We start from the raw sequence: 16,303 nt of genomic DNA, 5'->3' as shown, positions 1-16,303 counted from the left end.
GTGGGGTGCCTGAAGTTCACACCTTAATTTGGCTCATTATTTCAATAACATAGATTATCAATAAATGCTTGAAAGTACAATTGACTTATATACATTACTTTCTTCATAATCAAACAACATTATTACATTAAAAATTAATGTGTTTTTTTTTAAAATGAAAAAGTGTGAACAATTTCAAGGTAATAATATCATGTCTGATGAAGCCTAACCTATACTCTAAACTTTGCATATCTTTGTATAAAAGAATTAAAAATAAATTACTTTGAGATTCTGTCAATTTATGCTAACATGTAATCTGAATTTATGTCAGTGCTTTTATCATTAGGCCTATCATGTTTGTTAATTTGTTTAATGTTAATGTTTATGTTAATTTCCTAATGTTAATGTTATAACTCATTTCATTCATATTTCCTCAAAATTCATCTTTAATTTTCACGATATTTGCTTTATTACTAGTAGCTCCAAATGGATGAAAACGTGAGTAATTATAACACGTAACATGAATTTATGGTTTATGATGTATTTATGAAAAACATCATTGCATCTTAAAAAATTACCTATCCGTATTTTGTAGGGTACCTCTTTAACAATCAGTATTTACAAGTACATTTCTATAAGCATCGTGTGTACTTTACATTAATTAGTTAATAGTGTTCAAGTTCAAAATTATTTCCATTTTCATTCATTAGCTCAGAAAGACTTACCCGAGCTTTTCTAGAGTGTTTCGTGTTGCATGATGAGATGAATATTGACGGGCATGTAAATGAGGAGAAAATGAAAGCAGTCAGATACAGCTATAAGGGCGAACCTAGAAATGATATCCTGCTATCGCAGAGTTATTAGCATAAATGTTGCAGGATATCCATAGGAAATGGATTTCTATAAACAAAAGAACCCAATTCCTTCGCTGATATCCAAGTTCACAAAAATATCCTCTGTGTATTGGTACTTTGAGAGTGAATATGTCGATAAATGGCCGGACACTAATGCAAAGTCATCAATTGATTAAAGTATGAATTTAATGAATATTCTCATATTTCCCATTTATCCCATCTTCCCGTTTTCAATATATTTTCTTTGTTTCATGTTTTATAGGAGGCGAGCTAATGTATCTGCCACTCTCACAGAGTTTGGAATGTCCGAACAAAACAGTGAGTGAAAGGCCCAAACTTTTGGTTTCTAAAATATGAAACTTACAAAAATAAATACATTGTTGAATGTAAGATGACACACACTTATATTTTATGATTATAAATTGATTATCGAAGTGATAAGTGTTTACCTTATATATATATATATATATGTATATATATATATATATATATATATATATATATATGTATATATATATATATATATATATATATATATATATATCTATATATATATATATATATATATATATATATATATTGTCATTAAGTTTTTCTTATTAAGCTTTTTCTGTTTCCAATCATTCAACTTCTCCAGTTTCTCATGTAAAGTTATATGTGAAATTTGCTTTTCTCTTCTTTTAACTGAATTTTCCCCCGTCAGATGGTAACAGCTCGCCGTGAGTATTTAATGTAGAAGCTTCACAAAATCTAGCATTTTTCTTATTTATCAAATATCTTTAAGTTTATTTAGAAAAATTACATTGTTGAGTAAGTATTGAATAGAAATTAGGATGGAAATTGCTAGCGCAATTTGAAATAGTTTTCTTGGTTTCGATCACGTGATCACAGTCTATGTAAGCTTACTTGGTCTGAGAGTGTACCAGTTACGCGAAACATACGTTTATTCCCTCATCCAAGCTTTATAACTTGGATGATTTTCGTAAAAGAAATATAAGAAAATAACTAAAGCTAGACTGTGTATATTTCACGACCCGACGCGGGTCAAGTAAGGGAGGTGCGAGGTGCAGCCTCTTTTTTTGCTTATGTTTTAAATAAAACGCAGTACGTTTAAATCTAAGCGAAGTTGCTCCCAAACCCCCAAACCCGTCCCCCGCATGGTGAATCAGGTTCAACGACCTCAGGGCCACACCTTCTCTTTTACAAAACCCTGGATCAGCCCCTGGCGACGGTTGGAAACTCAACAATTAAGTATAGTGTTTCGATTTCCTGATTTCAAAACACATCTATAAGATGTATTTATATTTGATGTTTGCCGCTAGTTTGGTATCAATTGAAATTAAAGGTTAGTTTAATTAAACACTTTAAACTTTCTTTATTTCGTTTCGAGAATCTGTAACAGGCTCTTTTCTAATTTCTAGTTTCATTAAATTCTTTGATATATTTAACACAGGGATCATGATTATCAACGATCGATAATACCATCGGCAGGTAAGACGGGGCAGGTCTTGGTTCCATATCATCGGGGGTCATTAATAGAACCTTTACCTGGCAGGATAGAGTTTCTGTTTATATTACTACTAGATTAGTCGGAATATTTATGCAGATAAGGATTTGTTTGTTAGATTTTCTTGCAAGAATCCTATATACAGAACTTGGACCACTGGACATGGAACAATTTAGACATCAATGTAAATTTATGTAGGTTTTGACAAATTTTATTAATTATATATTAATTATGATAACCTTCGCAATTAATTGATTATGGGTTTATGCTTGTTATATAGACTTATAACACAGCACACTTGAAGAAACTTGCCAGGATCACTGTTAATCTATAAGGACATTTGCAATTCTGTGAAGATAAGTGATTTGAGAAAACGTTTGATTCCGGAGGAGGGAGGGGCTGGTGGGGGTAGGGGGTAGTTGTTAAGGGATGGTGAGGAAGACTTGAAGAGGGTGAGGGAGTGGTTAATCTACATATCGCCTTTTAATTTGTATCAATAAATCAATCTCTCCTGCGCCTTGATCACCCTTACGGGGTGTACATGCGCGTTATAAATAAAAAGTATTATTATTTTTTTATTTTATTATTATTATTATTATTATTATTATTATTATTATTATTATTATTATTATTATTATTATTATTATTATTATTATTATTTTTATTATTATTATTATTATTATTATAATTATTATTATTATTATTATTATTATTATTATTATTATTATTATTATTATTATTTTTATTATTATTATTATTATTATTATTATTATTATCATTATCATTATTATTATTATTATTATTATTAATAATGTTAAGATTGCTGGCAGGTAACATTGTATATTCTTCTTTTTTATTGTTTCATTCGATTTGGTTTGATATTTGTAATTTTTAACAATGTTTTCATCATTGTATTTATTGTATTATTCGTTTCCAGTTGATCTGCAGTGCCTTCCTGAAATACCACGGTAAGTCATTGAGTCTGTCTGTTGTTCGCTCTGTCAGTTAGTCAGTCCTTCATTCCGTCAGTCATTTAGTCAGTCAATCTATTTATCAATCAGTCTTAAAGTCTCCCATGAACAATATGTTCAATCTTAGTTTTGACACTTAACTTCAATCTAAGTTTTTTTAAATTTCTAATGAAGTTAATTTAATTCTCATTTATTTAGATCGAAATTATTAAAGCGGAATGAAGGCAATTCTGGAAAAACTGAGGAATTGGCAGGTAAATTTGCGAGAAAAATGTTTTTTTTTTTTTCAGTTTATTTATTTCATTTGAATAATTTCAATAAAGTCTCTTGATAAAGGAGGTGTTTCTGTGGTAAAAAAAAAACATAATATTGAATGCATTTACGTTCAAATGGTTTTGGAGATTTACGTCATTATATTAGAAACAGATATGATCTATTAGTTCTCCTTTTCTCTTGTTTGCATTAGGTTATGATCTTATCGCAAATGAAAATCCAAGTAAGAAAATCAGGCAATGAAAAATAATTAAAAGTCAACGCTGTAATATTTTATTCACAAACTGAAATTATTATTCTTGATTTTAATGGGACCGCCTGTGTCTTTCTCTTTTATGTACTATGTTTGTGTGTGTGTGTGGGGGGGGGGGGGGTTGGAGTGGTCTTGTTACATGATGTACCATCAGCCGTCTGCCATGGGGGGTAAAATGGCGGCGTCTTTAAGAAGGACCATCTCATAAGGATTGTCCACCTATAAGAGAAGGTTTGTCGCTTGCTCGTCAACCTAACGCAGCCTTTGTTTTGACTTGCTTGTCTTGGACGTTATTATTTAATATGTGTGTAATGAAATTTGTAAAATGTAAATTTGGCCACGTGACCATGCAGAACAGGATTCCTTACATAATCGTACATCGATCGCTTAAGTATAGAAAACAAATCATCCCGTAAACGTATTTATATGAATATTTACTATGATCGTAAGTTTGTCCTTCTCACCAGACCATCATCTTGTATTAATATTTGTGGAAGACATTTTATCGATTAATTAATAATAATAATTATATAACAATATCTTCTTGTCTGGTTTTTATGTCCTCAGTCACAGAAAGGTCTTTACCAGATTTACCAAAGTAAGTTCATTGTTTTTCGAATCATTCATTTCATTTATCGCTTTGCTCATTGTATTAGCATCATTCCTTCCATTTATCGCTTTGTTCATAGTATTAACATCATTCATTCCATGTATTGCTTTGTTCATTGTATCAGCATCATTCTTTCCATTTATCGCTTTATTGTGCTGTTAAATGAAGTGGTCAAGTCATACTGTCATGTGATAATGATAGTTAACTCCGTGAACGAGTAAAGACGGAAGATACAGTATTTTAAGCTCAATAGCAGAAATAAACGGGGAAGATTCAAATGTTGTCGCAGTGGCGTATAGCTACCGCTTTTAATGTGTTGGGCAGTATGTTCACCCAACGACACACCCGCCCTGACAAAATCCATCACAATAAAGCATTTTCAAACAGCTTCTTTCTTTAATACCGACATTATATAACTGTGTACTTGGGCTTGGACTATACCAGGGGTTCCCTAACTGGGATGCATGAACCCCCAGGGTGCGTGAGTCCTTTCCAGGGGGTTCGTGAAAAGTTTCTGAAAGTCACAACTTGAGTACTTTTTGTTGAAGTAAAATCTGATATATCATATAATTTTAAAATGTGCAAAAGTCGTACCTATCGACAAACTCTTTTCGCGTTCCATACGCATAGGCTATGTTGCGATAATAGTACCGTACCGTGCATGTGATACTTGATCTTTCACGAAGCACTGTTTTGCGTATTATAGTATAAAAATATTAGGGTTGTACAGCGCTATTGAATACTTCGTAGATTTTAGCGCTTTATAAGTTCATTTATTATTATTATTATTAAAAATGACTCAGATCGTGTCTCGAAAAGTTGGGGATTCGTGGACAACTCTGACATCCACAGGGGGTTCGTCGGGGATAAAGTTAGGGAAACACTGGTTTATATCAAACATATGAAAACATGTCCGACTATGCTGGTGCGAGACGTCACCTGGATGAACCCTTTGAGAAATAACTGCGTTTATTCTACTTTAATGACACAGACAAGAAGGAAAATATGAAAACTTAAATATTTGAGCTAATTATGTGTTTGTCTGGATAGGATTAAGTCTATATTGTGTAAAGCGTCCGTGCTATCAAAACACAACTTCTATTTCCTAACCCTATAACCTAATATTTATCAGAAGGGGGAATTCTGTTCTACAATAATTTTCAAACTTTATATTTTGGAGATTACCAAATACAGAACACAAACGTTATAAGTTTATAATTTTTAGCCTTCTTTTATGTCGGAGTTTCTAATATTAACTACGTTGATCTTCGAATAGCTTACTAAACATTTATGATGTTTTTTTACATTTATAAATAAGAATGAATTTTAATAAAGTTAATAATCTGATCTGCAGGTTGGCATTACCTCAACTAGAAAGAGGAGGAGAGGACAGCTCTGTGGAAGATGGTGATTCAGAAGGTGAAATTATATTTCTGATATTTTCTTGACATTACTTATAGTTTTACATTATCTTTATATGAACGTTACATTTATATTTTACATTAAAAATATGGTTACGTGATATTTAAATTTTCATGATATTTACACTAACGTTATATTTAAATTTATACTATTTTTGTATTTACATGATAATTATATACTTATAAATTATTTCTCATATTTGTTTATCACCGAGGTCGTTGGACAGAGTGGAATATCGATTTTAATATAACCAATGATGATTAGAAAATGATTTTTAAAGTTTTCTTCGTTGGCGCCTTCTGAAACTAAAATGTTTCATTTTCAGTTTCGCTTTCTTCATATGCCCAAATAAGCTTTAATATTCCATAAGGAAAATATAGATAATATCCTTTTGTGTAGCTTTTCTACAGCTGAAGTCGAAAATTTAGACCATTTTTATTTGGAGTTGTTCATTTACACTTACCTTTCTCCTCAATACAGGGCAATATCTGTTTGAGAAATACTTTATCCTCTCCAAGAGGGATTTGTTTCTTCGGTTATAACTTAATAGCCAATCATCCCTTGAATTTTATTCTATGTATTTCGTTATAATTATATTAATTTCATATTATAAATCCCTTGTAATCGTCTTCCTACCCAGAACTTGGAATCAATATGATTTCATAATCCGGAAATCATACAAAAACATAAACATTGAGGGTTCTTTCCGTTAATACTGTTTTCTGCATATTTTGTCTAGTGTACTATTCCACCGCTTCAGAAACAACAAGTAAGTTTTCTTTATTTATGAATTTAGTTAGAAACTTTATATCTCATTCGAAGAAAATCATTGCCAGTGCCTTCTTTGCGTCTCATGTTTAATTGTTTAAAACACAATGAAACTGTTTTCTTGATTTACCATATCGATAAAACACAACAACTTATTAGAAAATATTTTTAAAAAGCCCATCTAATTCATGTATTTAAAATTCTTTTTATTCTTTCAGGTTGTCTTCCACCCACTCACCCAAAGCGTCCGAAGTAAGAAAGACTGATAAAAGTTGACATAATTACTCAAAATTTTATTGAAACTTTGAGTACCTCATATTTGGGCATGCATGCAAATCGAATGTATGTATGGAAGGTTAATGACTGAAAAGATACTCAGCTTTTTCCCCTTCAACATTATTAATTAATTAATTAATTAATTAACCTGTCGCATAAATACAGAGAAAGAAAATAAGAGAATTATTCTAAACATATTCTTTTCTGCTTCATAGCTATCTGTTTCAGTACTCTTTGTTTGTTTGTTTGTAATTAACAGATTATCTATTCGTGTATCACCAACTAGTGCCAGCAACTCTAAGTACGAATGTAAGTATATAGATATAGCCGTCCTTTGTTAGTCAAAGTCAAACTTCAATTAGCTGAATGTACCGTTCTAAACAAGATGACCTTTTGACCTTTTTCTTCTTATGACTCGTATTTTAGCCTTGTCTTAAGCCTTACATATTCACTATTACAAGACAGTGTGTCGGATCGTTCAAAAATATTCAGGTCTCCTTAACATCCACAAAATCAACATAAAGTAAAACCAAAACTGTATACATATGCATATGCCTATTTATCGTTTTCGATCAAATACAAGAATCAGCGTTCAATTCATAAAGTTGTAATATCAAATGTATTTTTTAAAAGACAGACCCTTCGTCCATGACTATATGTAACTTGATCTTTCTATTTTCTAATCATGTCAAGGTAAGGTCTAGATGTGTGTGGTATTTCCCTTAAAGACACGCTATATTTGATACGAGATTTTGATCGTCCAGTTCCCAATTAGTGTCAAAAAACAAAACCAAAAACCCTAGGAGACAAACCAAAATTTAGTTACATGCGATTGCCAAATGAAACCAGTCAGAGCTGTATGACTATTGCTCTGTCTTTAAAGAGAACTGTGAGAGTCCCATGACAAAGCTAAATTGAAACTGTTTGCTTTTGAAGACCCTTAAATATTTTCAGGTTTAATGACCCTAATATTCTTGCGCAATTAAACATCTGATGCATTGATTGATACGTCTCATGCTACAAATAAACACCGAACTTTGTGATCAATTTCGCTTTTGTTTTTACGAGAGACACTAATGATGCTATATAGTAGGCAAGGCACGGCGGAACCGGGGGCACAGGGGGAACATGCCCCCCCCCACTTTTCCTCAGGTTAAAAATGTGCCCTTTTTCTACATAAAAAATTGTACTCTTGATCACCCTTATTAGGTCAGCGATATTTCAGTAAGAGATCTAATTCTATGTCGGTGTCGGTGCCCCCCCCCCTCCCAGATTAAAAGTGCATCCGCCGCCCTTGATAGTTAGTGGTATTAGGGTTTCGCAATAATTGCTCCTTGCATCCTCCTTTTCTCATATTAGATGACTATGCCACAACAGATGGCACAACCGATCATGGAGGCAGAATGTTTAATGAAAGCAACATGAAATTGATATTCAAACTGAAGCCTGGTCTTATGTATAACAGGTGGATGGGAAGTATCGTAACCAGAGAAGGAACTCAGAAATGCGTTGTCATGACAACGGCCAGAGGTATTTGCGAGATATTCTTAATAACCACCAAAACAGAAATATGAATGTTAAAATGTAATTATTTTTTTACAACTGTTGGAGGCTTATAAAGAAGTCATGACATTTTCGTGATATTTGCATCATAACGCAATTTAGTAACATAATTAACAACAAGATTTTTCATAAAAGGTTATGTTTATTAAAACTTTTCTTCATGACAGAATGCTCATGTCAAAACAGGCCTATAGTTTTCACTACCAAAACGCTTCATGGTTTTATATTGGAACTTTTTACCAAAATATTTACGAATTCACATATTGTGTGTACACGTTATATATGATTAAGCCTGTTGTTATAGTTAAATATACCAAAACTCCAGGTAACATAAACAGATATTGTGTTTGTAATTCTGTTCTCTGTTGAGATAACATTATAATACGTTGCTTTACACAGGTTTATTCTTTGTTGTTTTGGGTGTTAGAACGGTCAAAGTTGAACTGATTATATAGTAAATGGTCTACCAACTGATTCTGTGTTTAAATCCTTATTTTAGAAAAATTCATAAGAAGGCAGGTGTTACTATGGAAACTCTTTGTTAAAAACACTCTTGATCTACCGGTGACGAAGAAACATCTCGTAAAGGTGGAAGGGTTTGGCTTAATGACAGGTAGATAAATGTCCAAGAACCATTTTATTAATTGATACATAAAGTAAATTCAACCTTGTTATATTTAATGATGACGATTTCAAGTCAATTCTAATATCCGACTGTTTTGTTTTGCAATTGACGGCAAGAATAACATTTGACCCATCCTCCCAACGTCCCCCTGGCCCCTTATCATTATAACACAAACAGCCGGATAAATCTAAAACCTTGGGCACCGGCATCTCCCTCCCCCAGGGCCCCCTTCCCTGTGGGTGTGAAAGCAACCGCCAAATCACTTCAAAACGTCCCCGCCAAATCGACCCTCCGTGAATTCTGCAACACAAATTTCATTATTATAATGTTGTTCAACAAAACTGCGCTTTAAGTCAAACTTTTTTTTTTCTGATTTAGATCTCTTTTCTTAATTAGTTTCCTTTCTTACTTCTTAACAACATTTACCCACCCCCTCTACACACATACACACCTTCACCCACCCCACTACGACCATGCCTTGGGTCATTCTGGACAGAAGCAAATTTCGAAAACTTACCATGATATTTGAACCTTTCCTGCAGGCAAACAATGGTTTATCTTTTGTAAGAAATTACCTTAGATGACCGAGATCATGCACTATGATAAATATTGACTTTTAAAGTTCCTATTTTGTGATGTAACTTTTGTTGTATCGTTATATTTATTCAGAGAAAGTTTATTTGATACAAGAATATGTTGAATGTCAAACTCTTGAAAGTCGTCTGACAGATGCCAACAGCGCCGTGACGTCATCAAAACCATTGTATATGACAGAGGCCGTTGGACTAATTTCCGGAATCCTGGAAGGCATGTACGTCATCCAGTCACATGGGGTATGAGACGTAACATTGAATATTAATGAGATTGAATATTAATGAGATATAACTGGAGAATCGCAGGTAACCTTCCAAACATATACTTGAAGCATTTGTTGGGATTACACATATCGTCAGTTCTCACTGTAATCCTAAATAGCACATGCTACCGACGATCCAGTTTTCACAGCGGTACAAAACTTAACAGATTTACGGAGAAGTTACTGTGTTCTCTGTGTGTATCGGTTGACGAATTCCTTCTACACCCACCCAACTTTGTTCAATTAATTAGCTTGGCTAGTCAAGTTCTATTGAAATTATGTAGACAAAATAATATATATGTATGTGGATACTACTAGTAAAAGAAGGGTTAAAGCAATATCTATTTCAAACCGAAAAATTTATTGCTCAATAATTAAATTTCATTTAAATAGAAATCAAGGGGTTTCTTGCTCAATTGCCACCTCATCAGAAATACCACATTTCTTAGTTTGAGGTATAAAGTAGTTTTGTGTGAAATTGGTGACAAAGCGCAAAAGAGCTGCCTTAATACATTAATTCACTTTAATCGATAAAAGTTGACTTTTAAGCTATCGAATGAAGTACAATTCTTAAGACTTTATAAAAACTACAACATGTTCTTATATACACCTTATCACTTAATTTTAGTTTCTACATCCGGGCTTCTCCACTAAGAAGATTCTAATCCACAAAGATGGATTCTGTAAACTCTATGACTTTTGTTTGGATGAAGATGCTGTAAAGATAAGCTCTCTTAAGAAAAGCAAGGTTAGAAGCCATTTTTTGTTATCTGACTTTGTTTGTTTACTTGTTTATTTTGTAATTAAGGTTATATACACTAATTGTGAAACCTTCACAGACACAATCAAGTGAGCTATTTTGAAGCCACCTATATCTTTAACAGTGTTAATTTGTGTACGGATCGCTTACCTCCGTGTAAGCCAGTACTCTATAGGGTTATGCATGTATCAACTTCATGCATGTTCGATTAGCCAGATACTGACATAAGCCAAAATAGCTATTTAATCGCGTGATGCTCTTAATTAAGCAACTATGTTTTCGGCGTACACCAAGTATGGTTATGATTATATTGTTTTAAATTTTCTCAATCAACCTTTTTTTATTTTTCTTTAGTTATAACCTCGTAAAATATATCACTAATTTATATATTTTGAGTGAAATTCATTCAATTGAAGTTTCAATCTAGTAGATAAATTAAGAAACTTTGTGTGGACAATAATTTGTTGTCATGCCGTCCCCATTGCTTCCTTATCGAAGAGTATTTATCCTCGATTGGTTTATTTCTGTTAATATTTTGTATTTTTGATACCTCTGGGGGAGGTTTTAAAACAACCCTTGTGCCAACAATGATAGTCCACTAAATCTCGCCCTATAGACATGTGCTGTTAAAGGAAATAATAATTACCAACTAAATATTGGTTTCAAAATGTAACCTGCACAAAATGTGAGTATTGCTCACATTTTGTTGCCAACAAAAAATTAACTTTTTGCCCAAATATATTATTTTATACTAAACTGATGTAGAACACTATCGGATGGTATGTATGTTAGAGAGAACAAAATTCGTGCTTAATTTTTTCCTCGAGTAAGAATTATAAAAATTCGACGAAAAATATGAAATTTTCAATAACCGATTTTTTTTTTCTTTCGTTTTTTGTTAAAATTTGTGTTTTTGCAGGTGGAGTATTCTTTAAACCTTTTTGCTCCAGAAGTTTGGCGGGATAATAAATACAATAAAATGAGTGATGTTTGGTCAACAGCAGTAGTGATTTGGGAAATAGTATCTAATGGTAAGTATACGAGCTATATTAAACCCTTAAGCTGTGAAACTCACAAAACTGGTGTGGTCTTGTCTTGTAATATGCAATCTATGTAAAAAGTACCATGTATGCATATCAACATGAGTAAGATGCTTTTTTATCATATTTTATACTCATATATGTATTTTACCATCAACGTTACTTTCTGCCATGTCGATGAGTGGGTAATCAATGTGCTTTTCAATCCCAACTATACTCACACCACAATACGGAACGGTTTATTACAGCCAAACTGTACCGAAAAATTAGGTTAACCTATGTTATAAGGTGGGCGATTTCAACCCCATTGTTACGCTCTCTTCTATGTTGTGGATCCGTGAGCTGAATTTTGTTTCTTATCAATCTTAAACCACTGTAGGATCACATCCGTTTGGTTGCGACCAAGATGGAGAAGTGGCACCTAATGTAGATCCCACATTACTAAAGGAGAGACATGCCATCTTTACAGAGCACTTAAGGTAACTTACATATTATTAATCTTTCTGCAAAGTTTTAACAATCTTCCCCGCATTTTAGGGTCTATGAACCAACACTGTGTATGATTAAAATTTTGGTCATTTGTTTTTGGGATATCGGAACAGGTCTGGTCAAAGTTTGATTCACGGTCTGGGTACATGAGACTGACCAGTTGCATATCATTCTGATGCTTTTACATTTGAAAATAACGAAAATAGTATAGTAAATACCTGCACGATTGTGTAATCTCTTAACTTACAAATATCCACATCGAATTGGCTATTATTTTGTGTGATTTCATAAATCGTCATTTTTTGTTCCCAAAGGAACAACGCTTTATATACGTGTTTTAATGAAGATTGGAAGAAACGCCCCACGATTCAACAGCTGAGAGAGTCATATTTCCAAGTGAGTTACAAAAACGTTGTTTAACATAAGACGAGCTCACGTTTAGTCATACTGCATATTTGGAAGCACACAAAAAGATTATTTCATTATTGACTCACACACTAAATCGTCAATGTAACGTTGTCGCTTAGTCAATGTAGTTCTCACTAGCTAACCCCTACCCTTCACTGCATGGATAGGTGCTACATTGGTCACCTTCTATTATCCGTATCATAGACATGTAGTTTGTTATATATGATACCTCAAAATGTTCGTCCTCCCCCCCCCCCTGCCCAACCCACCCCCACTTCTCATTATCTCAACCGACTACGTTCAAACAGTGACAGCTTGTGTTTTGATAGTGCCCTTTTAAAATGTTATTATATAGGTAATACGTTCAAGGGCGGCGGAAACGGGGGGGGGCACAGGGGGCACGTGCCCCCCCCCCACTTTTCCCCAGGTTAAAAATATGCCCTATTTCTACATAAAAATTGAGGTGTCTCAAGTTAGCAAGAGGCCAGGGAACCAGAATGAGCACTCGGGAAGGGCCGTTTCCGGCCATCTGAGGGGTTTGTAAAACCAAAAAAAATTCTAGTACGCTCCGCGCCAAGTGATGGTGGCGCTCCGCTCAGATAGTCGTGCATACAACTTTGCAAATCCTGGCTACGCCCCTGACTTTTAATGAATTTCTGTGGGTCAAACTCAAAGCTATTTCGAATGAAAAAAAAAAATGGTTAAGATATTAACAAGAAATAAACTCTAATTCGGAAGATTCCTACATTAGCAATTAGCATGATTTCACCTCATTTTGTCTCAAAAGAAAACTTGTTCCTTGTTTCCCAATTTGCACATTGGATATTGCGGTGCTAGTAAGCATATTTTCCTTGAGGGGGGGGGGGCGTTGATGGAGTGATGTGTAAACACAAATAAGATAATACAATAAGAGTTATAAAGGGTACTAAATATAGGCTGCATCAGTCCAATCGAATTTCTACGAAGTGCCCTTTGATGTCGGTGCCCCCCCCCCCAGATTAAAAGTGCTTTCGCCGCCCTTGAATACGTTGAAATCGATTGATATTCAATTTAAACCATTTTGGCCTTCCATAGCCAATTATGGAATCATTTGACCGCCACCCCTTCGTTGCTATGAGTACTGTCCTATACTTGCACAGCCAGGTATATCGTTTTCACGTGTCTTACATTTTGCAGGTCTTCGATGTAATAGAAGATGGCTCCTATGAAACTCCTCGTCTTGATCTCTACACTTCTATGAATCCAAACAGTAACGGCAAAGGTCGTCAAGATGTTTACCAAGACCAGTATTCGATTGTTTACTAGAGAAATAGCACGACCTGTGTTTGCAATGACATGTACATTCATAGTTCTTTTGTAATGATAAGTGCTACTATTGTAGCTACAACCAACCATGACTATATCTACATAACAGTGACGCAACATTGCATTGCTAGAGCAATAGCTAAAGAATACCTACAAAATGCAAAGTGTCCTGTTTATATGAAACAAATGAACTTATTTTTACTTTGACCTAAATCACTTTCAAAACGTAGTACTTATAACTATGCTTCGACAGGTTAATTTAGATTAAGATTTAGGATTCTTGACAAAAAAACAACAACATTTTATTGCAATCACGAGATTGTTAATTGAAACCCTTTCTGTTACTTATTATGTGTTTTTGCGAGAAAAGGAAACTATTAAGCGTTGCTATATGAATCAATGACATTAGATAACTGTAAAGAAACAGCAGTGCCTTTGAAATAACGTATTTAAACGCATCACTGAAAGCAACCCTTAAAATATTATTTCATATCGCATGATGGTAAAGTTTTTATTTTCCAGACAAGTCCTCTAACACAGATACTAGTCAAGAAAAAACCCTAGTCCACTTACATTATTGAAACTGAAACCGGGTGTTTATCGTGACAGTGTTATACATCAAGTGAGGTGCCAATAGTCCCTTCGAAAGAGGTTATAGATATACTACATCACATGATGCTGGTTGTTAAAAATTGGTGAGCGACAGTTTATGACACGGTTGCAAAAACTACACTGTTAATTTACAGCCTCAATGTTAGATCTTGACTGTGTGTGAGAGTGGGCTAATAACTCTATCTCAGTTGGTTGTTTTTCTTTAGAAGCACCCTTATCTCCAGTCCCGCATGATTCGATGTTTTCGCTCATTAGTTTTGACATCTATCCTAGAATCTCAGACAAAGTATTCTAACCGAAATCAGGAAATTCCATCTCGATAAGAATAAGTAACAGTATAGTCCATCACGTTTGCGCTTTAAGAGCAGTTTGCGGGACTGAAAATGAAAACAACAAAATAACTACAACAAAACAAAACAAAACAACTTCTTTTTGATGTGTGTTATGCTGATTAATGTGGGTTTAATTCCTTTGCAAACATATGATAGTATATCAGCCACAGAAGATCAGACATCTTATACCATTTACGAGGTTTTCGTAACACATTCCCGGTGAAGCGAACAGATGCGTGGCGCAAAAACAACATCATACTACTACTAATAATAATAATAAGTAAAATTTATATAGCGCATAATCAGCAAAGCTGCTCAAAGCGCTTTACAAATGGAAAACCTAAAAACTAATAGTAACAAAAACCCAGATATTAAAATATATAGAACCAGTCAGGCCAAAAATAAATGTAAAAGCCAAAAGCAACAATATGAACAACACACCCGTACTAAACGATTCTAAAAACTAAAACGCATATAGTCCAAAACAATTTCAGAATTATATGTAAATAGTAAAATAGATTAAATCATAGTCTATGTTTCAATATAAATAAGTATGAGAAACTGTAGTACAAGACAATTATTGTAAAAGCCTAAAACAGATATAGTAATAAAAACCCAATACTAAACGATAAAAAATGTTACCGCCCTTTACTTCCCCCACCCCCATTACCCGGCTCCGGACCAATTAGCCTAGTGCTCTTAGTGCAGCGGTACAATGGATTTAAGATGGGCAGCAATTATATATTCAGGGCGTTGTGAGAAACATATCAACACATTTACAGTACATTTCACGTAAGGATGATATTTATTTTATTAAAACACAGAAACGTTATTTACTGAGACAAAATGTAACTTTAATGTAAAAAACAAATGACGTGTCAAGATTATCAATTAGTGTATAAAAGCCAAAGGATAATTACCCTAAGCAGGCTATATGAGCAGGCTATATTACTCAGTGTGTGTGTGTTTTATATTGCTTTTTTTTCTTTTATGCATCAGTTCCGATCAATTTCTCCTGTTTGTGCATGTAAAATTTCACTTTATTTTGTATGCAGATGATACGAATTTACTATATAAAGGTCGTGATATAAATACTCTTGTTAACGATATCAATACTGAAATCCCCAAAATTACTGCCTGATTCAGATCCAATAAACTTCACTTAAATGCTAAAAAAACTACCACCATTATTTTTCATCCCAATCAACGACAAATAGTTTCTTCCAACTTTGCGATTATAATCGATAGAACGCCAGTACCTTTCTCCCATTCCACAAATTTTCTTGGCATTACCCTAGATGAAAATCTCAGTTGGATCCCACATATTCAGAACTTAAAAAGAAAAGTGTCCAAAGCCATTGGCATTATCAATCGTTTAAAAAAAAATTGTCCCTTTTAAA

General features: G+C 33.7%; 2 protein-coding genes and 1 long non-coding RNA gene across 3 annotated transcripts in view; 2 read left to right on the top strand and 1 right to left on the bottom strand.

Moving 5' to 3' along the window:
* The window catches only part of LOC139975557 (uncharacterized), a 466,508-nt gene that overhangs the window by 208,806 nt on the left and 241,399 nt on the right, over positions 1 to 16,303 (bottom strand). The gene's annotated exons all lie outside the window — the stretch shown is intronic.
* The window catches only part of LOC139975537 (uncharacterized), a 93,158-nt gene that overhangs the window by 43,879 nt on the left and 32,976 nt on the right, over positions 1 to 16,303 (top strand). The window lies entirely within an intron of this gene.
* Positions 443 to 14,996, top strand: LOC139975540 (tyrosine-protein kinase CSK-like). Its single transcript, XM_071983547.1, has 20 exons — positions 443 to 477; positions 1,096 to 1,151; positions 1,537 to 1,552; positions 2,287 to 2,324; positions 3,278 to 3,308; positions 3,510 to 3,565; positions 3,778 to 3,807; positions 4,405 to 4,435; positions 5,802 to 5,866; positions 6,609 to 6,638; positions 6,856 to 6,889; positions 7,173 to 7,222; positions 8,273 to 8,443; positions 8,976 to 9,089; positions 9,771 to 9,934; positions 10,586 to 10,705; positions 11,637 to 11,748; positions 12,137 to 12,236; positions 12,561 to 12,642; positions 13,831 to 14,996. Exons 1-20 carry the CDS (start codon positions 470 to 472, stop codon positions 13,957 to 13,959), a joined length of 1,437 nt encoding a protein of 478 aa, XP_071839648.1. The 5' UTR covers positions 443 to 469; the 3' UTR covers positions 13,960 to 14,996.

This window comes from Apostichopus japonicus, chromosome 11 (genome assembly GCF_037975245.1).
Source record: "Apostichopus japonicus isolate 1M-3 chromosome 11, ASM3797524v1, whole genome shotgun sequence".
Lineage (NCBI taxonomy): Eukaryota > Metazoa > Echinodermata > Holothuroidea > Aspidochirotida > Stichopodidae > Apostichopus > Apostichopus japonicus.
The sequence above is the reverse complement of the archived record's forward strand: the minus strand, read 5'-3'. Positions and strand labels throughout refer to the sequence as shown.

Excerpts from the sequence above, each read along its gene's own strand:
- LOC139975540 (XM_071983547.1), top strand. Across the intron at positions 8,444-8,975 it reads TGTCATGACAACGGCCAGAG|AAAAATTCATAAGAAGGCAG; the intron begins GTATTTGCGAGA and ends TCCTTATTTTAG. Across the intron at positions 11,749-12,136 it reads TTGGGAAATAGTATCTAATG|GATCACATCCGTTTGGTTGC; the intron begins GTAAGTATACGA and ends AAACCACTGTAG.